This window comes from Setaria viridis, chromosome 7 (genome assembly GCF_005286985.2).
Source record: "Setaria viridis chromosome 7, Setaria_viridis_v4.0, whole genome shotgun sequence".
NCBI lineage: Eukaryota > Viridiplantae > Streptophyta > Magnoliopsida > Poales > Poaceae > Setaria > Setaria viridis.
In genome coordinates, this window is record NC_048269.2 from 35295900 (window position 1) to 35316686 (window position 20787).

A 20787-nucleotide genomic window follows, 5' to 3' on the forward strand; every position below is an offset into this window, starting at 1 on the left:
GTTCTTCTCGCCATTGCCTTGTCACTGCCTGGTATCTTCGTGCATCTCCCAGAGGCTGCAGCTTTCCTTTTGTCTCCAACTGGCGTGAGACGTTTATCCCAAGCATCTCCAACGTTTATTGAGTGCTAAACCGAATCATCGTCATTTTCACTCAGCACTCTTAAAAAAAATATTCAAAAGGGCTATTCACACATTCAAATACTCGTTGATTCTTAGAAATAACTGCATGGTCAGTTATAATCCGATCGACCTTTTACCTCTACATATTTGTTCATATGATATACCAATCAGCTTACACCTTCCAACAGTTTCAGTAAAAATGATGGAACTGAGCGAAACGAATTTCTGCAGATCACATCTTTCAAAATTTTCAACACTCAGGGGTACACGGGCCGCACGCGCAATACCAAAAACTGTCCCAACACAAGACAGCAAGTGCGTCCTTGCAGAGGGTAAAGGTACCGAGCTTAAGATGAATCATCAGCTCCTAGGTGAGCCAAGCCTTCTTTGTACACTTCAAAGTCATCACAAGACCAGCGGCACACGAGGTATAGCCGGAATGTTGCCATCTGCATCCCAAGCAAGCGCTGCAAGAGAGGAAGCGAAGGGGGGACTCAGTGCAAGCAGATACACCGGCATAAAAATGGGTAAATATCGGTCCCTGAGTAAAATGGGCACATGCATTTCAAGTATGAGCAGTGTTAGTTGAGATGGTACTGGACTACCCAAGCACCCTAACAAAGAGCATTTCAGTAAGAACCGAGGTGCCAATGATATTTTTCTCGACACCCATGAGCGAAGGTATTTAATTTTGGGAAACGTGTGTAACATGTAATTCTAATAAATTAAAAGATACTCTTCTTAGTTCCATCAGCTTCATATCCGAATCAATTATGAAACAAAGACTGCGTGATATGCTGTCCTTACCAGAGTCTGTCCCGCTTCTGGTGAAAGAGGTTTTCCTTCCTCACACACTACATGATCTGCAATTAACTCTACAACACCTGCAGCAACAACGGTGAACTTTTTAATAATTTTGCTTTGCACTTTCAAGCATATGTGTAAATGCAGGGGAGACTACAAACCTCTGTTCAAGCGAACTGGCAGTCCTTGCTTGCGCAGAAAGGGTTCCATTTCATGTGTAAACTGTTCCAGAGGGCCTTCCTTAAGCTCCACCTGAGGAATTGTGAATTTTGTTAAACAATGTTGTAAATTTGGCTAAACACATTATACAATAGACTAAAAGAGACAGAGACATCAAGAAGAATAACACCTGAGACAGGCTAAGGAGCTACTGCAAATAAGTTTAATTGTCCAAGTAATGTTACTACGGATGCGAGTTAGTATACTACTGATATGTTAGCACCAAGAGCCCAAACTTGCCACTGGTCACCACAGGGGAATGGCTGGCTAAAATGGTCTTCCTTATTTGTTTGAAGAAACTAAAGATACATGAGAAGAAAAGCAAAAGAAACTAGAATACCGTTTCTGTGGCAGTACTTCCCGTCCTTGCAAAATCATGCTCCTCAAATTCTCGAAACAGCCTGCAAATATGATATATGATCATATATCAATCTTTATTTAAGCCACGACAAGCGTACGAAAAAAGAATGTAGGCAACAGTGATACACCGATACTACCTCTCAACATCATCCCTTGGAAGATTGGTAAAGAACAAACCAGAGTCACCTTGAAGGAACTAAACAAAGCGAAGATACTTCGATCAAAACTTCATATCAGTGATCCGGAATACAGTGTATGGCGAGTTCCAAAAAAGAACTCACCTTGGAAAGTTTGTGGAGGCCTGTTTTAGCTTCATCAGCAGGTGAACGCCCCAACGCTATCTGCATAACCTTCTTCCCAGCAAGAAATATCCTGGGGAACAGAAAATGCAGCTGATAAAAAAAAACATGCGCAAGCTAAACGGAACCTCAGTGTTTTAAAGGGTTGAACTGGCATGGCACCCTTGCATTAGGTGCAATGTGTTCCAAACAGACCAAGTGGTGGTGGTGGGTGGGCATACCTGCTAGATGCTTTGTGCTGCTCCCTGAGGTCCTTGAGCTTCTGATTTCTCATGTTATCGTAGGTGAAGACATAGGCACTGCCGTATTTGTCGACAGCCTCTTTTATCTCGGTAACTACTCTGCCCTTGCGCTCTAAACCTGGCTTCTTCTTGGTCTTTGACAAGGTCACTGCGTCCACCCAGCACAGGATTAAGCACAATCGACAACAACAACAACAAAACCGCTTGTGCTCTAGAAGCTTTTCATGGGGTGGGTAAGAAAGGAAGAAGAATTGGTGGAGGCAAACGAGCAATTGCTGCCGGAGATGGATGTGAAAATTGGGAGGGAACACCCTCTCTAGTTGAATGGAAGTAGCACACGAGAACTAGGCAGGACAAGAATCGAGATGCCAACCAACCTGGGCGGTTGCGCTTAGATTTCGGCATCGCGCGTCGGCTCCTTTGCTGCTGCGGCGGCGGAGGGGGGGACGGAAGCGGCGGAGGCTCCTCCTCTAGGGTTTTAGTAGGACTCGCCGACGAGAGCCAAGGGGGAGGGAGCCGTTCGTTGTTGAAGAGCGTTGTGAACTGGGCCTGGGCCTGGCCCATTATCCTCCAGATACAAAAACTGCAACAGCCCAGCCTCCTTATCCAGCACGTATGTAATCACTAATTTCAAACCGTATCGAAACGGCCTATTAGCTCAGCTGGTTAGAGCGTCGTGCTAATAACGCGAAGGTCGCAGGTTCGAGACCTGCATGGGCCAATCTATTTTTTTTTCTCTCTCTCTCTATCTCCTACACTTGTTTCTTTTTTTTTTTGCAAAGAAAAGAAATCTGAGAAATAGATTGAACGTGTTCTTTCAGGGTGTGTTTGGTTGCATGCACCACATGATGCATGCATGGATGATCCTGGATGGGATGATTCAATTAATTTACTTGTACCATATGGTTCACTCTAATTAGTAGAATAATGTATTAAGTGGGATGGCCTCATCATGAGTTGGTCCAATTCACCCAACCAAATAAAAGGATCATTATTATTTTGAATCATTTCATACATGAATCAAATGATACAACCAACCAAACACACCTTTATTTTTCTCTGCTGTTCTAGTTGAGCTGTAACAAAACGCATTGCAAATTCTGCTACAGTCCCCGCGATCGACCTTTGATCTTTCCTTTCTTCTCCTTCTCCTCCTCCTTCTCTTTATTACGTAACAAATACATTTCAAGTCACAAGAACATGTTTTTACTGATAAAATTCATAAGGTAACCAACACATATCATGATTCAATCAACCTCTGCAGTTTGCAGCTGTATCACGTGGTCGATCACCAGCTGCTAGCTTAGCTGCTGCCTGCGAATAACCACCATTGATCAACGATTGCTGAAATGCTTCTGCTGCTGCTGTCTTGGGTACCGCTGCTCATGAAGCAGCACAGGTTCGTGGCTCCAACCAAGTAGAAAACCAGGGCACCCACCAGCACGGATGCGAGAGGAACCGTCAGGTTGTCGTCAAGGCGTGTGCTGATGGGCAGCGACTCCACAGCCGCTGCAGCCAGGGATACGACACCGAAGGCACCAACCATAGCCCAGCTCTTGTCAACGAACCCGAAGATGTTGAAGTAGCACATGAACCTGCTTCCGCATGTACTAGCAGTTAGTCTTGAGCTATGATGTATCACCGTTACGGCGATACGCGATTTTGTGGTGATACAGAGAGAGTGTCGGAGTATCGGATACCGGTACGGTAGGGTCAGTGAAGTATCGGTGATTCATACATAGGTCTTGAGGTTTCAGCAGCAAAAAAAATGTAGCTGGATTTTGATACTTACAACACTGATGCGATGAAACCGGCCATGAAATTCGCGATGCTTCCAGCATACGATTTTTCAGGGTTGTGAGGGAGCTTCACCTGCCCGAATCGTCTCCCAACTATGTCAGCAACACCTGATTGGTCACAGTAAAATAATAAGAACCAAAGAGCAGGCACAGATTGTAATTAGAAGCAGAACAATACCATCTCCGGCACACAAATTGCAGATCACGGCGATTGAGATGGGTGATGTCCTCCAGAAGACCATTGTTGTCAGGGTTATAGCACAAGCGTAATACAATGGGCCCTTGAGAAGTTCTCTGTAGAGTCAACATGGAAAAAATTCAGGACTGCCGGCTGCCTAAGAAAAAGACAGTACACTACTAGTTGGGGTTCAGCAAGAAACTACACCTGCAGTCCCCATGCCTGGTCATCGAGTTAACCACACCTTCATCTTTAACCACACCAAGCCCAATCACTGTCACCTTTACGATGTTGATCACGAAGATAAGCGGAGCAAGAAACGGGGCATACACATCATCTGAACTGCAATTGGCCAAGGCGAAATTGCATTTAGAAAGGGAAATGCAGATGGGCTACGGCTGGAACAAACAACTTGAGATGAATTGCATACCTGAACAGAGGCCACATGAGGAAATACACTAATCCAACAGTTATGTGCACCAGTTTCCTGCAAAGTTTCTACAATGAACAGCAAAAGGAGGCATTACAGACACCAATCGGTCACAAAGTTGTCATTATAAAAGCAGATCAGTAACTAGAGCTAGGTGCAAGGGTTAAATTCAGGGCAGCTGAAACAAATTGGAACCACAAGCTCGCAACACGATTAGTTAATCAAATCAAATTACGGATGAGGGAAATGATTTGCGCTTTGGGACAAGTTAATTACTCCAGGAGTAAGAGTAGTAAGCATGACGAAGAAAGAAGAAAGAGGGGGCATGCATGACCTGATCCAGCAGCGCGCGGCTGGCGACCTCCTCCCAGAAGCGGAGCACGACAGCCACGGCGACTCCGGTGAGCACGGCGGCGCCGGCGTCCCGGACCACCGGGTTCTCCGTCCACATGGTCTCCACTCTCTCTTGCTGCTGACCTTCCTGCTGGGCTTGGATGAATCTGCAGACTGCAGTTTTATTAACCTTATCGTAGACTAATGACTTAGAACAGCTGTAGTCGCTTCTGTTATTTTTATTTTATACATGATTATACAACGTTTTTTTTATATTATTACTAGTTTATTTACTTGGTAGTTGGTGCTCCATGAGCTGGACTGAGCCACACAGCAACCAGCATTGCTGAGAAAACCATTAAAAAACACTCCTTTGGTGTGATGTCCCAGAGCTATATATATCTTTACTACTCTTTTTTAAGTAATCTCTTGCTCACTTGGTTAAACAAGGAATACTCTTTTAATGGGATATGCTAGATTTATTTACATGATTTCTTTGCGTGTATACCCAACAATTCTATTCCTTTATTTTTTTAAAAAACATACTTCTAGGGTCCATATACTCAGGCAAATAATATTTAAGTCCATGAACAATCAAAATCTAGACTTGAAAGCCCATAAAAAACAGCCAAAACTTGAAACCTTAGGGGTGTTTGGATCCCCATGATAAACTTTAGCCATGTGTGAAAGGTCCTTGTTTGGTTTTGGTAATTAAGTGACAACTTAGGTGGACTAATATGTGTTTAAGTGAAATACACTGGTGATTAGTCCACAAGTAATTGTGCGATGAAGGAGCTCATTGCATATGAGGCATGACATGGAGTCATGTGACTAGGTGGAGTATTAAACATAAACTAACTATAACACCAATTGCACAGATGGAGACTAATTAGCGAGACGAATCTATTCAACCTAATTAGGCTATGATTTGATAATGTTGTGCTACAATAGAGGTGTGCTAATGATGGATTAATTAGGCTTGATAGATTCGTCTCGCGAATTAGCCTCCATCTGTGTAATTAGTTTTATAATTAGCTTATATTTAATTCTTCTAATTAGCCACCGAAGATTTGGTGTGACAAGGATTAAACTTTAGCCCCTAGATCCAAACACCTTTATTAGCATTTTTTTTACTAGACTTCCAATGTTTAAAGGGGGTGTTTGGATACCCGACTAAAATTTAGTCCTTTCACATCGGATGTTTGGATGCTAATTAGGAATATTAAATGTAGATTAATTACAAAACCAAATGCACATATGGAGGCTAATTGGCAAGGCGAATCTATTAAGCCTAATCAGGTCATGATTTGACAATGTGATGCTACGGTAAATATGTGCTAATGATAGATCAATTAGGCTTAATAGATTCGTCTCGCGAATTAGCCTCCGTATTAGCTCTCGTGTATGTAATTAATTTTATAATTAGCTTATATTTAATTTTTCTAATTGATCTTTAAAGATTCGATATGACAATGATAATTTGGATCCAAACGTCCTCTAAATTTGTGAGGGGCACGACATACCCATCAGACGCACTGCTACTCCAGACCTCGACCCTATGCGCAGTCGCTGGACGCTGGCCCCGAGCGCTGCCACCCCACCCAGGCCCTCGCGCCGACACACTCCACGCCTGCGCCTCCGCCTGTGGCCCACAGGTCGTTGCCTACCGCCGGCCGTCGCGCCGGAGCCCAGCCCCGAGCGCCACTGCCCTCGTCGCTAAGCCGCTGGGACCGCCGCCCATCGCCGGCCGTCGTGCCGGAGATCGGCCTCAAGCGCCGCTGCCCTCGTAGTTGAAAGCCCATGGCCCCGAGAGCTGATGCCCCTGTGGTTGCGCGCCTGTGGCCCCACGAGCCGCCTCCTCTGTGCTGCCGGCATGCATGAACTCAAAACTATTTTTGAACGAACAGGAACTCAAAACTATTTTTCTTGAAAATGTTGGTCCTTACTTATAAAATGTTGAATCCATTGTTCTCAAACGTTGAAATAGGCTATAAAAATGTTGAACGTAGTATACGTTTAGAAAATGACAAAATATTGAAACTATTATTTGTAATTGTTGGGCTAAATTTCAAAATTTTTGAGCATGATGTATTCAAAATACTTTAAGGATGGTGCTGATTTTGTAGCAATCAATAATGTATTATAAGGAGAAACTAAGAGTTTTAATTCACTTTGAAATATTTTCCTATACCAAAATACTCTTTATTACATTTATCAACGGAGGAAGTGGTATACTTTTATCTCTCTCTAATGCATTATGCTATCGGAAGTGCCAAACTTGTTACATAGACATCAGCATCTAAAATCACAATCTATACTCCGGTAGAAGAAGTGTAAAGAAGTTTCTTGGGCCAGGCTGTTTTCCAGGCCCCCGAATTGCTGGCCTGCGATGCATTCACGGGCGAAAAAATGAGAAATCGATTCCATTTGCCGTCTCCTTCCCTATCTGGCTGTCTCGAGTCGATCTGCCGCACCACCGTCGGCGTCCTACTTAGCCTCCTTTGGCAGCAGTAGCTGCCTGTGCCCCAACCCGGTCCGGCCACCCATCGCCCCCGTCCCGCCGCCCGGACATGACTCTTTTCCATGTGGTATGAAGGCTTTGTGGTTGATGAGCGTGCGCGCCCTTGGTGGCAGCCCGCAGGCAGTTGCTTCATTGCAACCAAGCACACCCTCGTTTAGTCGTTTCACTGAATCACTGCCACCGGATTGCTTCATTTGCTTCCAAACTTTGTCCTCGTGCTTATTACCTACTACCTCCGTCTCATAAAAAATCAACCCTAGCATTTGGAAAAAATCCCACAAAGAGTGCAATTCTAAGAATCGGATCTAACTACATACCTAGTTAAGGTGTCAGATCTAATTTGCATGTCAAAACTAACAGGATATGGCCAACAAATAAGGGTATATGAGTCTTTTCACATCACCACTAATCTGTCTAAAAAATTAGAATAGCATTTTTGATGGGACGGAGGGAGTATGCTTTGCAAACATGATGCAAAAGGTGTACTTCTCTATGTGATAGTGCATTAGTGATTATAAGCGATACTTGATATATACAACGACAATGTGAAACTCTGTTTTATACTTTTATTTCATTGTTGTTCAGTCACCATTAATAAATAGATATTCTATCCTGAAAAAGCGATAATCCTGCTGTGAGTTGTGACTGTACATGTATGTTATACCAAGAAACTGTTATACAAGAACAACAGATTAATAGTAAAACAGTGGCTTTTGAAACAGATTAACAATTGAAGTTATCCAGGTTTAGAAAGCATGTCACCAAATAATGGTTTACTGTTAACAGGTTAAAATAATCAAGATCACAGTGTGTCGAATTTGCTCTCCAACAAAAAAATTGCACATCCATCCACGATTAAAATACATCACATATTTGATGAATAGACAGAATATATGTCAAGTTTTATTTTCAACTGATCTTTTCAAAATCTAAGCCAAAACAAGTTCCAAAATCCAGACTGATAATCAGGCTCTTTTTCAGTAAGTTGGAGAAGTGTTTGCTGTTCAGTTAGCTATGCGGAAAAACTTCCAAAGTGGCACAAAATACATGAATAACCCAAGCTATTTTGTCACCACTCACCAGGCTAAAAATAGATGGCATACACAAGTAGTGTAGAAGGATCATAATGACTGGCTGTATAGTCTATGCAAAGATCAATCTGATACATATGCTATTTTTGGCTGTCCATTGCTCCAAGGATTTTGATATGCAGACTGCTTATCCATACTACTACCATATACCCCCTGTCAATCCAATAGTTGATAATAGTATAACTGAAGAGGTGCGTGATTGGAGTAACAGATTGTTAGTCAACAGAAGTACGTAGCGGACATAGGCTCGGTGCTCAGCTCGGCTGATGCAGACGCAACACGCGGCGGGGGCGGACGTCTGGGAGGCAGGACGAGCGCCAGGGTTGGCCGGACCGGGATGAGGCGCACGCGGCAGCTATGGCCAAGGGAGGCTAGGGTGGTCTGCAGGTGCCGCACAAATAGGAGGAACGGAGCAGGGGACATCGCGTGGGAAGGGGGGAAGGAAGAAGAAGGGGAAGAGGGGCACTCACCTCAGCGGAGGCCTGCGTCATCTGGATCCGGTGGCAGAAAGAGGATGGAGATGCACGGTGTGGTTTGCGACAGAGGTGAGGGCCGCTGGCTTTCCGTGCTCGATGCGAGGAAGATCCGGCGGGTGGAGTGGAGGAGTGAGAAGGACGCTGACGGCGACGCGGCAAAACGTGTCGAGGGGTAGCGGCTGGGGGTCGGGGATAGGACACGAGTCGGGATGAGGCGGATGGAATTGGTTTCCAATTTTTAGGTAGGGAATGTGAGGCAGGCTAGCAATTCGGGCTGTGGAAAGTGTTGGAAAGTTCATTTCCAATTCTAGGTGCTACCAAATAGGATAGTCCAAGAAACTAATTCCAATTCAGCTTAATTCCAACAAAACAAACAGGCTCTTGTATTTGTTTGGTAACTGTTCTACCTTTATAAGATATCGTGGTCTCGTGGAAGAGTTGAAACCCTAAGTTCATTGCATATGTGCAGACCTCGAATGGGTAGAAATTCATATGCAAATCAGAGAAATCCAAGGAAGATCCAAACCCCTCAAAATCCAAGGTCCAAACAGATGCCTTAGGGCTTTGAAGAGTGTTGGAGATAATCGGGAGGGATTAAACGAACAAAGCCTAAAGGAAGAGAAGAAGGAAACAAACTGGTGATGGAATCGGAGTGCATGGTGAGAAGTGCACATCAAGGTTTTGATTTGCTTCACATTGTGTGAGCAGAGAGCAACGTTCTAATTTTCTACATACCGTGTGAGCAGAGTGCAACGAAACCCCCATTTCAAAGAAAACAAGCCAGGTAAAATTTGTGATCAACTAAGACCATTTTGCTCCAGTCAAATGTTTCAGTAGCTCCGGGGCATAGATAAAGCAATCTCAAGTTCCGGCAAACATTGGTGAAATGAAAGCAGATCCACATCTTGTTTTGAGCTGAGTGCGTAAATAAATGCCCCATCTCAAATAAAATAGAACTAGTCAACTTGTGGTCAATGAAACACATTTTGTTCAAGTCAAACATTTTAGCAAATGTGCAATTTGCAATAGTAATGGACTACTGTGGTAACCAGTACAACTTGCATATGTTTTAGTCGAAAGGGCAAAGATAGCACTGATAGTTCCACACTTACATTACATCCGATTGATAGTCTTCCCAGTAAGCTTAGGTACATCATACAAATCCACATCAAGTGCACCATAATACTAATATAACTTAATGCATTAATAGAAGAACAAGGTCTATAGAAAAGTCCTTCCAGTGTGCTTAGGGACATCATACATATCCACATCAAGGGCACCATGGGACCAGTATGGCTTGGACACTGGCCACCTATCATCCAAAATATTTCCCTGCAATGTAGGTTAGTTGTTGAATAAAGTAGTTTAAGCCACAAACATAGAAAACAGAACAAATATTACTCGTTTGTCTTCCTGCCTCTTTTTTTTGAAACCTGTGTCTTCCTGCCTCTGCTGACAACATTTATGGCCCTAGGATTGCATCCCCTGTCATCCAACATATTTTTTCCAATGTAAGTTCATAGACTAATATGCATAGAACTGAGACATATAATAGAAAAATAAATACCTACCTTTCTAACGGTAATATTGAATTATACGCACTTCTTAAAGCATGGACGACCTTGCTCCTTGGAAGGAAAGGAGTTGCACTGCTTTCATCATAAAAGTTCATGCCAACAAAACTCCCATCAAAATCAATAAGGGGTCCACCAATCCCAACCTAGTATCCAAAAAAAGGGGGCAAATGTTACCGAAAAAACTTTAATTCCTGAAATGTTAAGTGAACAAATTGTGATTAAACAGAGAACTCAGAATATAATGCAACAACTTAATAAATAGGCTAGCCTGAAACCAAAGTGAAAGAAATTCAACACTCACCTTCTTGATTTTACAAGTGGACCAGTGAAGATCTTTGCAATCAAGTTTGCAATCCTTGTTACTAAATTTCACTTCACGAATTGTGCCCATTAATAGTTCATGTATAGTGTCACGCCCTACAGCTACTACCTTTATAGATAACTTTTGCTTTCCTTTATTAAATACGTCTTCTGGATGAATAGAGTTAAAACCCTTCTTGATGCTGACAATAGCAATATTGCAGTGCAAGTCATACAATTCCAATGTCCCATCACAACGCTGATTCGGTGGGAGAAACACCTCAATCTACAATGATAGTGAGCTCAGCTAACCACCATATATATAACTTAAACACCAAAGTGATAGGAGCACCAACCCTCAAATTCTCATCAATGTCGTCTTCATTAAGATGACTTCTAACCAAACTGGCAGAAGTCAGGACAACAGTGTGTGTGGCTCTGCTTCTGCACCACTTTATAAGTAACCCTGTGCAAGCAAAAGACCTCACATACCCTACACACAATAATTTCAATCATTGTTAGTGAAGACCAAATTACTAGCACAGAAAAGTAATGAGTGCACAACTTTGAAAATCACCATTGAAAGAAGCTAGTGCGACAACACGACGGGATATATTTGCCACAACTCCTCCTTCGAGTTGATCCCAGACACGCTCCAAAATTTGGTGTGGAGCACCAAAAGGATACCCTTTCCAAGCACGTAATTCACCAAAACGTTCTTCGAATTGATTAAGCAACCGCCCATTCATTGGTTAAAAAACCATGATCAGATGTTAGTTATAAAGAAGAGCACATGCGGCATCCAAAATATCAAAAACAAAGAACTTACATTCAAGTACAAGTGGTGGCGGCATTGGATAACCAAAAGATCTTAATCGGTAAATAGTTTTCATGAATCCTGATACAACAAGGTGATAAATATTAGTACTCCGACGATAAGTATGATAACACATAATATTTTGGACGATAAGTATGACAACACATATTCAATAGGTAACATTTACAATGATGGCTTGCAAATGATTCACACCTGAAGGGATTATGCTTGATACACCTGAAGGCAGTGAATAATCACGCGAGCGGAGTTTTTTAGGATTGCAACAGATAACATTAGAGTTGTTCTCGTGAATAAAACAATGGCACTAACCAACAGCAATAAGAGTATACCAACACATGAAAGGAATCAAGGTATAGAAAAAAAAGGCTAACAGACACATACATATTAAGCGAAAGACATCGCAAGCGTGAGCAGATTCATATGCCACAACTATAGCATTGTCCATATCATCTGAATGAAGGTTTCAGCTCTTTTGCATTCAGACACAACACTAGCTTAAAAATTAAGGACGAGCACTAAATTAGCAACAGGAGACAGCACTGATGCAGGTCTCCACCAGATGGTAGCAAGAATCAATTTGCTTCCAACCGGCAGATTATGGAGTGAACATCCACAAAGGCTCCAACACTTATAACACTAGAAAAGGGTAATAAATATAAATTAGCTAACTGGGGAAGATATAGCTCACAAATACTGGTACTTCTAAAGACATACTTGCATGCCAGAAGTAGCTTCAAGCGTGTACAAAGAAATTCTCGTTCTGTGATACAGGCTGCTCCACCATACTCAACAAGATCAATGACCATCCCATCAAATATCCAGTCATGTCCTACAAGTGGCCCTCCAAGCGCAGCCTAGAACAAAAGCAAAGTGGTACAGTTTATGAAGGAAAAATACATTTTACCTGGATGCATGTAGTGATACATTAGACCACAGATACACCATAATGCAAATATTTGTTTCAGGCTTTCCGTCATGCCAAAAAGTAAAAGTAAATCAACAACATACCTCCGTATAACCTTGACCTTGACTATCTGAAATAAAAAACTTATCTGAAACAGAAAGCCTATCGGAAACGACAATGCGGTTTGATAGAGAGACAGGCATGGCCATCAAACGGCCTGACTCAAAGGCACGCCCAACAGCTCGTGCATGATGAAGACCAACGCCCAACAGCTCGTGCATGATGAAGACCATCAGGACAGTCATCAATATTGAGATCTACAGGACAGACATCTAGGTGGTGACAATAGCAATATCGTGATCATATAGTCCCAAAAGACCATTGGTAGTTGTACCATCAGGAAGGCGGACTTGAACCTAGTGATAAAAGCAGTAGATCAACAGAGAACAATTAGCTTCAATAAACATACCAAAATGGAGGACGCTATGATCAGCAACACTGACCCTCAATTTATCATCTCTATTCCTTCTCTCATTGAATACTCTGACCAAATATGCTGAAGTGACAAATCTTGTTAGGTCTAGTCGAGCAGTCCCACGTGGTAGAGCTATCCCAGAGCATACAAAACAACATGTTTTCACCTGCACAAGATCATGATTTAAATCATTAACAGGTGACAGCAAAATACCTAAATACAAATTAGAAAACATTGTAAGCATACCAAAACAATCACCATCAAACAAGGCAATTGAGACAATACTGAATCGACAAATTTCATGGTCACGTGCAATTTCATCACCAAATGGTTTCTCTTCAAAGGGAATGCTTGAAATTTCTCGATCGGGTAATGTGCCAAATCGTTGCTCCTCAATATCACATAATTTCTTTTCAAAATCAGCCAACGCAGCCCTGCTCGCATGAACTAAATAACATATATGAAACACTAAAACTGTTACTGTTCTATTAAAGACATACGTGCAAGGAAAAGGAAGAAGCAGCAAATTCAAAATCAATTACTCACTTTTCCACATTTTTTTATGCCACGGCTTATGCCTTTTGGAACTGAGCGCTTTGGGCCATCACTGCCACTTGAATGCAATAGCGTCTGGAGTTTGAACCTTCTATTTGTGGATGTTATTTTCTTAGCCCCACCTCTCTCAACCCGCCCCTTGTGTTTAAGTTCCTTTGCAGTCCTGAAGCAGAGTCAATACAAAACCTTAGTAGAGCAATGAAGGCCTCATTGTAAGATTAGTCATCATGGCCCACATCAATTGGAAACCTTGCTAGCTTTTATTTTATCGTGTTCACTGATAAAAGAGTAAATGGCGTGTAATTTGATGGGGGAAAATATAGAGAACCTTAGAGCTCACGTGCGATTATTTTTTGTCCATGCAAAAATACCACTAGAATCCAACTATCTCGACCTAGCACTCCATCAAGCCATTAATGGCTTCCCTTGAAGACTTCAATCCAAAATGAAGACATGAAGATTGGAAGCTGGTTGTGCTGAAGCTGCTTCCATGGCTGCTACTTGTTCGTCACGTGGTACGTGTCTTCAACAATATATGGTGTTCATGCCACCTACAATCAGACTGTTATTTGTTAAACTTTAAAGGCAGCCCAACGCAACTGAGCTACACGGACTAGAATTTGGATAGTGTTTTTTTTCTCCCAACAGAATTTATTGATGCTAATTAATGTGATACTTTCTTGGGGAAAAAAGCAGTGATGTGATATTTTCTAGAGAAAACAATGATATGATATCTCTTAAAAGATCACTTCCCCTCGTATGTAGATTTTCTTTATGGATTGACACAAGAGGAACACCAAAAACTTGAGGAATCAACAGTTCCATTCTGTGAATGTGTAGTGAGGATCATCAGAGTAAACAAACAGCGTGAAGTTGCTGCAGTTGTCACTGCTTTTCGTGTGTACAATGGTAACAGGAGGAGTTTATTTCTGACCTGTGACCATAATTTTGGAAAAATTAAACGTGGAGAGGTGATTAGGTTGTATGACAGAGACGATAAAAATTACCCAGTTGCAAAGATACTTGCGCGAAGTTATCATGAAAAACATGACCTTTTGTTATTTTCGGTTGAGTCAGTGCCTGAAGTCAAATGTCTCGAGTTCTCTACTGATGAAGTATTCAGGAAAGACTAGGTTATAATACTTGGTTATGTCAGCCCAACCCTTCCAATTGGTCGTAAACTGGAGAGTCTGGTACTGGTTAGAGATCCAACATCTCTTACTGGTGTTATTGTGTAAGTAAACACATGAAGTTTTTTCATTATCAATCTTACTTCCCTCACGCATAGCTTTTGTATGAAAATTCATCATTTGGATTTATTTTGTTCTTTTCATGAACCGTACTGATCCAATCATAGATAAGGTCAATGAGGATAATGAGAAAATTTTTGTTAGCTGTGAGGCAACAGCAGTTGCATCAGGGTCCCCTTTGCTCAAGATTGATAAAGTAATTGGGGTGAATCTAGCAGCAAATAAGGATTGGAGAGAGGCTGTTCATCTAAGACAGTATTGCAACTACTGAGAGGATGCGTTGGAGTGGACAATGTAAGTTGTAATATTTTGTTTTTGTAGTTTTCAGTGTGTGAATTTTTTGCCATTAATTTGTGTTTTATTCTAATTTATAATTGAAAAATATAATCACTTTTGAGCTCATGACTATTTGTGACCTAGAAAGTACATGCACATACTTTTTGTTGGAGCTCAAAAGTGATTATATTTTTTAATTCTAAATTAGAATAAAACATAAATTAATGGTAAAAGATTCACACTCTGAAAACTACAAAAACAAAATATTACAACTTAAATTGTCCACTCCAACCCATCCTCTCAGTACTTGCAATACTGTCTTAGATTAAACAGCCTCTCTCCAATCCTTATTTGCTGCTAGATTCACCCCAATTACTTTATAAATCTTGAGCAAAGGGACCCTGATGCACCTACTGTTGCCTCACAGCTAACAAAAATTTTCTCATGATCCTCATTGGCCTCATCTATGATTGGATCAGTACGGTTCATAAAAAGAACAAAATAAATCCAAACGATGAATTTTCATACAAAAGCTATGCGTGAGGGAAGTAAGATTGATAATGAAAAAAACTTGCATGTGTCTACTTACACAATAACACCAGTAAGAGATGCTGGATCTCTAACCAGTACTAGACTCTCCAATTTACCGCCAATTGGAAGGGTTAGGCTGACATAACCAAGTATTATAACCTAATCTTTCCTGAATACTTGATCAGTAGAAAACTCGAGACATTTGACTTCAGGCACTGACTCAACCGAAAATAAAAAAGGTCATGTTTTTCATGATGATTTCGCGCAAGTATCTTTGCAACTGGGTAATTTTTATCGTCTCTGCCATACAACCTAATCAACTCTCCACATTTAATTTTTCCAAAATTACGGTCACAGGTCCGAAATAAACTCTTCCTGTTAACATTGTACACACGAAAAGTAGTGCCAACTGCAACAACTTCATGCCATTTGTTTACTCTAATGATCCTCACTACACATTCACGGAATGGAACTGTTGATTCCTCAAGTTTGTGGTGTTTCTCTTGTGTGAATCCATAAAGGAAATCTACATACGAGGGGAAGTGATCTTTTTGGAGATATCATATCATTGTTTTCTCTAGAAAATATCATATCACTACTTTTTTCCCTAAGAAAGTATCACATTAATTAGCATTAATAAATTCTGTTAGGAGAAAAAAAACATTATTCAAATTCTAGTCCATGTGGCTCAGTTGCGCTGGGCTGCCTTTAAAGTTTAACAAATAACAGTCTGGTTGTAGGTGGCATGAACACCATATATTGTTGAAGAGACGTACCACGTGACGAACCATTGGCAGCCATGGAAGCAGCTTCAGCACAACCAGCTTCCAATCTTCAGGTCTTCCTCTCCTCTCTTCTTGATTCCAACTGACTGAGATCTATCTTCACCAAGAAAGTTCCTGTAATTGCCAATAAAAATCCAAGAAGTCATATACTCTCCACGATCACAAATACATATTTAGGACATTGACATAGACTACAAGACACAACTTTGACCACGGATCTCTACAAAAGATATTGCTTTAAAAAATATTATTTTGTGAAACTGCTGTTCATGATAAACAATATCGACTTAAGGCAAACCTATTTGAGATCACCAGAGAGAGGACGACTATATTTAACTACTAGTAGCATCTTTGTTGCCATTAATTAAGCTACCTGTTTTAACTTTGTTTCCATTTAATTATGAGTTCTGGATTTACTAATTTAGCCTCTATAATATTATATTGGTGTCTATCTTCAGGGGTTGTACCTCAACATAAGTTCTTTTTCTAGCTCTTCTTACGTGGCAGATTGTACACAAGAACCTTGTAGTGAAGAAAGAACAAGGCTCTTGGTGATTATGGCTGCGTCTTTAAGTATAGAAGCCCTAAGCAGGCAATGTTACACCTATTTTTTTGTCTATCCTTCCAGTCATATGTGTTGGGGGACTGATTGGTATTAATTGGGACTTTTGAAGCCCACAGATATGGTGATCAAAGCCACGAATAATTTTGGATTGAAGTCTTCCAGGGAAGCCATCGTTGTGGCTTGTTCGAGCACCTGGTGCTACTTCATCATTTTTATACTGGATTTCTATATCTAGCTAGGTGGAATGTCCTTTTCAAAGAGGAATTTAAATGGTTAACTCATAGTCCTTGAAGCCCATTCTCGATGCCTGGTTATGTAATTTCTCCTAGCCTCTTTGCTAGTAGGGTCTATCTACTATTTGTAACAAAGAAAATATTACCTGTCATGCAAATAATGCAAAATGGTCAATTGCGTATATACATAGCATACATACATTTCGATAGAGATCACTTCATCATGAAATAAAAGAATCAAGGTGTGCAGATTTTTGTGCACATATGGCCCACTGCCCATGCGATCATCCGACCGCATAAGCACCCAACTACCTCAAGATTCATGCCGATGTTACTAGATATGAGATGGATTATCTACTGACGCATCTGCTAATAAGGCCTCTGACCTAGCACTACTTAGTGACCCCGTCGATGGCGTATCTAACAACCCTGCTATTTCCATTGTATATGACAGCCAAAAGGCTGCACCTACATACAATATAGGTTCAGTGCTTGCTAAATGTGTTGATACCGGTTTTTGGACAAAATGTGCTTATCGTTTGTATTGTGTCGCATTAATCTTTCACTTTATATAACCTAGAAATCATGCTGAGGTCCAGTGAGGAGTGTTGCCACAGCCCTATGCGCACAAAGGATTTTGAAAATCAAGAATAGAAACTCACTGCTGCAAAATTCCAACCTTGCAAAATTGCCTTCACATTAACTGGAAAAATAAGAGGTACTCAGTGCAAAGATCTAAGGAAACAAACTAGTACACTAAGTGCCTTTTGATCTAGCAAATAGCAGCAGTGGATAATAGGACATATTCTCGATAAAAATAGAATATCACTTCACAAGTTCCACATGCAGTGATAATAGGATAGTAACATACTAGTTAATTAAATAAGAGAGGATCCATGACTTTCATCTAGGACAACGACTCAGGGTAAAACTTACTTACTCCACATCATTATCTCAATGATATATGGTATGGCTAATGAATGTGATCAGAGCTAGAAATTAAATGATGCTAATTTGTTAAATTAAAGATAGCTTATGTATTTAACATATGTTTCATATAAAATCATTATGATTACACATGAAGCTAGTTTGTTAAAGAGTAGAAAAAAATGTTCGAATGAAAGGGTACTACCATTTGACAAGGGAAAGATGAGAACTGAAGAGCATTAATTAGAAACTGATTGTCAGATAAGTACAAGATGGGAAAATCTGAGCAAGATGGGAAAATCCCCTAAGGAAAATATGTCACGCAGGAGGGAAAACAAGGATCCTTAACGTATTCTTATTTATGCTTAAATTAAAGTCTCTAGCTAGCAAGCAAACAGCCAATTAGTTTAAGGAAATAGGAAGCGCGCCACCCAGAAGACAAACACAACCAGCAGATCTAGAAAAACAACACACCTCACATGCCACCGAGAAACCCCAAACTAATTCCATGAGAAATCCATCAAATTACTAACCCTCAAGAAAGCATCAGATCAGATCACCATCAGCTCAAAAAGGACGTTCTTTTGTAACACAGATCCACTCCGTCTCACCCATGTCCCCGCAAGACTTACGCCAAAAACGCCGAAGCTCTCACCAAGACGAACCCGGCGCCATCCTGAGGTCCCAGATCCGCGAAGATCTGAGCCCTTGGGATAGTGTTCGTGCATGCTAGCTAGTGTATATGCTCTGTGTTGGTTGTGCTTATACCTCTTTGCGTTGAAGAACTCGTAGAGCTTGCCGCGCGCGGTTGGAGAAGATGAGCGCCCCACGTCGCAGATCAGGACGGAGATCTGGTTGCCTTCTTCTTAAGGAGGCTGCTGTGGCGCTTGTCGAAGGTCGATTGATCTTGTTCTTGATCCGGCTCAGCTCCACCCGTCCCTCCCCCTTGGCGCCCAAACCTTCCAAGGCCAGCGGCGGCAAGCAACCTTCTACCCCGCCGTCGTTTACCACCCACCGGCACCCGCGCAAGTTCCTCACGCCCGATCGCCGACGGAGCGAAGCCAAGCCAGGCGTGTTGGATGGGGAGAGGAAGTGAGGCGATCAAGTAAGTGGAAGAAGGGATCGGTTAAAAGGCGAAGCGAAAGGATTGAGTTATGAGGGCGCTCCGCTCTTTGCCATTTTGAACAAGGTGATGGGCGACGCAGAAATCCGGAACCCTAGGGGCAAAAAGGCTAACCCCAGCTTGTACGTACCTGCCACCTTTGCATTAATCAAATTCAACGCACCAACTATCCGGGCATGTGTCAGTGTCCCGTAGGACAAATGCAGCCATGGTTAAGCCGAATGGTTTAGCAGTTCTGGTTCTGCATTGGTAACAGTAATCCGAGAGTTCAGTTAAAAAAAATTTCCAACTTCATTTTATCCATATATAATGATGAGCACAACGACTAGTGGTTAATAGCGCTAGGGTGGTATCTACTGATTATAGATGGCTAGATGGGCCAGACCCACCGGGCGGGCCGAAGCATGACCCTAAAAAGCATGGCAATAACACAACCTGCCACTATGGCAATAGTGTCTGGGTCGGCACGGCCCTATGCGTAATGTAGTGCTGGGCAACCATATGTGCCGGCCCAGGCACGGCACGATTTTTGGCTAGGCACTAAGTGGCACGATTACCCTGACCAATAGTGTATTAAAATAGATGTATATTATACTGTTTGATGAAATGTATATATCTCTATATGAGTTTATTGTGGAATTGGTCTATCTATATATGAGTTTATGATGAAATGGATGAATTGTTGTATGTTTGTATGAATTTGCGATGAAATTGATGAAGTTTTGAGTTGAATGAGTGGATGCATAGTGTTAGGGTCAGCTCGGGCACGATGGGACGTCAGGTCTATAGTGCTAGTACGACACTATGAAAGTGGCATAGTGTAGTATCTCGGTGTGATGACCTGACACGATTAGGCAATAGTGCCTAATAGTACAGTGATTAATAGTGCCGGACCGAATAGTGCCAGTGGTGGGTAGTGCCGGCCATCCATTAAGCCATCTATAGTAGTGATCATTGCATACTATACTGGTCAGTGACATAGAAAAAATAGCTCGAGACAGTTACCGGTGGTTTTAAAATTTGAGGGCAAGCGGACGGTCAAGAGTTCAACTCCCCTAGGCCTCGCTGCTGCCTCGGATCTTCCTAGCGTAGATACATCCCGCGTTTCACGCGCATTGGGGGTTGTGGCTCCCCAATCTCTCTCATGGCGTGTGTATGGATGAGCACACATGCGCGCGCGTGTTGTGCATCCTAAATTACACCATCTAAAAAACTAATCACATCTTATACCATGTCTTAAAATGATAATTTCTCCTTATACTTTCTAACTGAGGCGCATAATTGATCAGCAACCATATGTAGAAAGAAGTCCATGTTGACCATCCAACTCTTACTTGAGTCCGATTTTGATCATCACATTGAACTATCAACGTCAGACAACTTTGGCCATCAAGCTGGTTTCAAAAGAGGTATATGCATGGACCGCAAGTGATGGCGGGACCACTTATGTTGAGGTGGCACAAAATTAGCAAGTTAAACAAATAAAATAGGAAAAAAAAATAATAGATCCTCTCTCTCACTCACTCACGCAAAATTCGTGCAACTGCCGCTCTTCCACGCCGTTTGAGTCATCAAG

General features: G+C 41.7%; 3 protein-coding genes and 1 non-coding gene across 9 annotated transcripts; 1 reads left to right on the forward strand and 3 right to left on the reverse strand.

Annotated features, from left to right (window-relative positions):
- Positions 1–183: 183 nt before the first annotated feature.
- Positions 184–2582, reverse strand: LOC117865434 (uncharacterized). Its single transcript, XM_034749635.2, has 8 exons — positions 2422–2582; positions 2024–2192; positions 1785–1875; positions 1641–1699; positions 1484–1544; positions 1086–1176; positions 928–1004; positions 184–587 (listed from the first exon to the last, which is right to left on the reverse strand). The coding sequence occupies exons 1-8, from the start codon at positions 2447–2449 to the stop codon at positions 468–470; spliced, it is 696 nt and encodes a 231-aa protein (XP_034605526.1). The 5' UTR covers positions 2450–2582; the 3' UTR covers positions 184–467.
- Positions 2583–2691: 109 nt separating this feature from the next.
- Positions 2692–2765, forward strand: TRNAI-AAU (transfer RNA isoleucine (anticodon AAU)). The gene has a single exon. It is a non-coding gene; the product is annotated as a tRNA-Ile (tRNA).
- A 232-nt stretch (positions 2766–2997) lies between these two features.
- LOC117864528 (probable phytol kinase 2, chloroplastic) lies at positions 2998–4988 on the reverse strand. The gene is made up of 6 exons (XM_034748665.2): positions 4786–4988; positions 4452–4519; positions 4229–4363; positions 4022–4137; positions 3837–3951; positions 2998–3639 (listed from the first exon to the last, which is right to left on the reverse strand). The coding sequence occupies exons 1-6, from the start codon at positions 4900–4902 to the stop codon at positions 3348–3350; spliced, it is 843 nt and encodes a 280-aa protein (XP_034604556.1). The 5' UTR covers positions 4903–4988; the 3' UTR covers positions 2998–3347.
- A 4873-nt stretch (positions 4989–9861) lies between these two features.
- On the reverse strand, positions 9862–19315 carry LOC117863098 (uncharacterized). Of its 6 annotated transcripts, XM_034746687.2 has the most exons (13): positions 18857–19315; positions 13850–16477; positions 13513–13684; positions 13213–13413; positions 12995–13132; positions 12302–12907; positions 11780–11803; positions 11327–11647; positions 11106–11242; positions 10751–11035; positions 10444–10592; positions 10274–10357; positions 9862–10204 (listed from the first exon to the last, which is right to left on the reverse strand). In XM_034746687.2, the coding sequence occupies exons 8-13, from the start codon at positions 11496–11498 to the stop codon at positions 9877–9879; spliced, it is 1155 nt and encodes a 384-aa protein (XP_034602578.1). In that variant the 5' UTR covers positions 11499–11647; positions 11780–11803; positions 12302–12907; positions 12995–13132; positions 13213–13413; positions 13513–13684; positions 13850–16477; positions 18857–19315; the 3' UTR covers positions 9862–9876. The 6 variants fall into 6 exon arrangements, with proteins under 6 accessions (XP_034602578.1, XP_072151497.1, XP_072151498.1 ...); XM_072295396.1 differs by having other exon boundaries at positions 11327–12441; positions 12596–12907; XM_072295397.1 differs by having other exon boundaries at positions 11327–12223.
- Positions 19316–20787: the final 1472 nt, after the last annotated feature.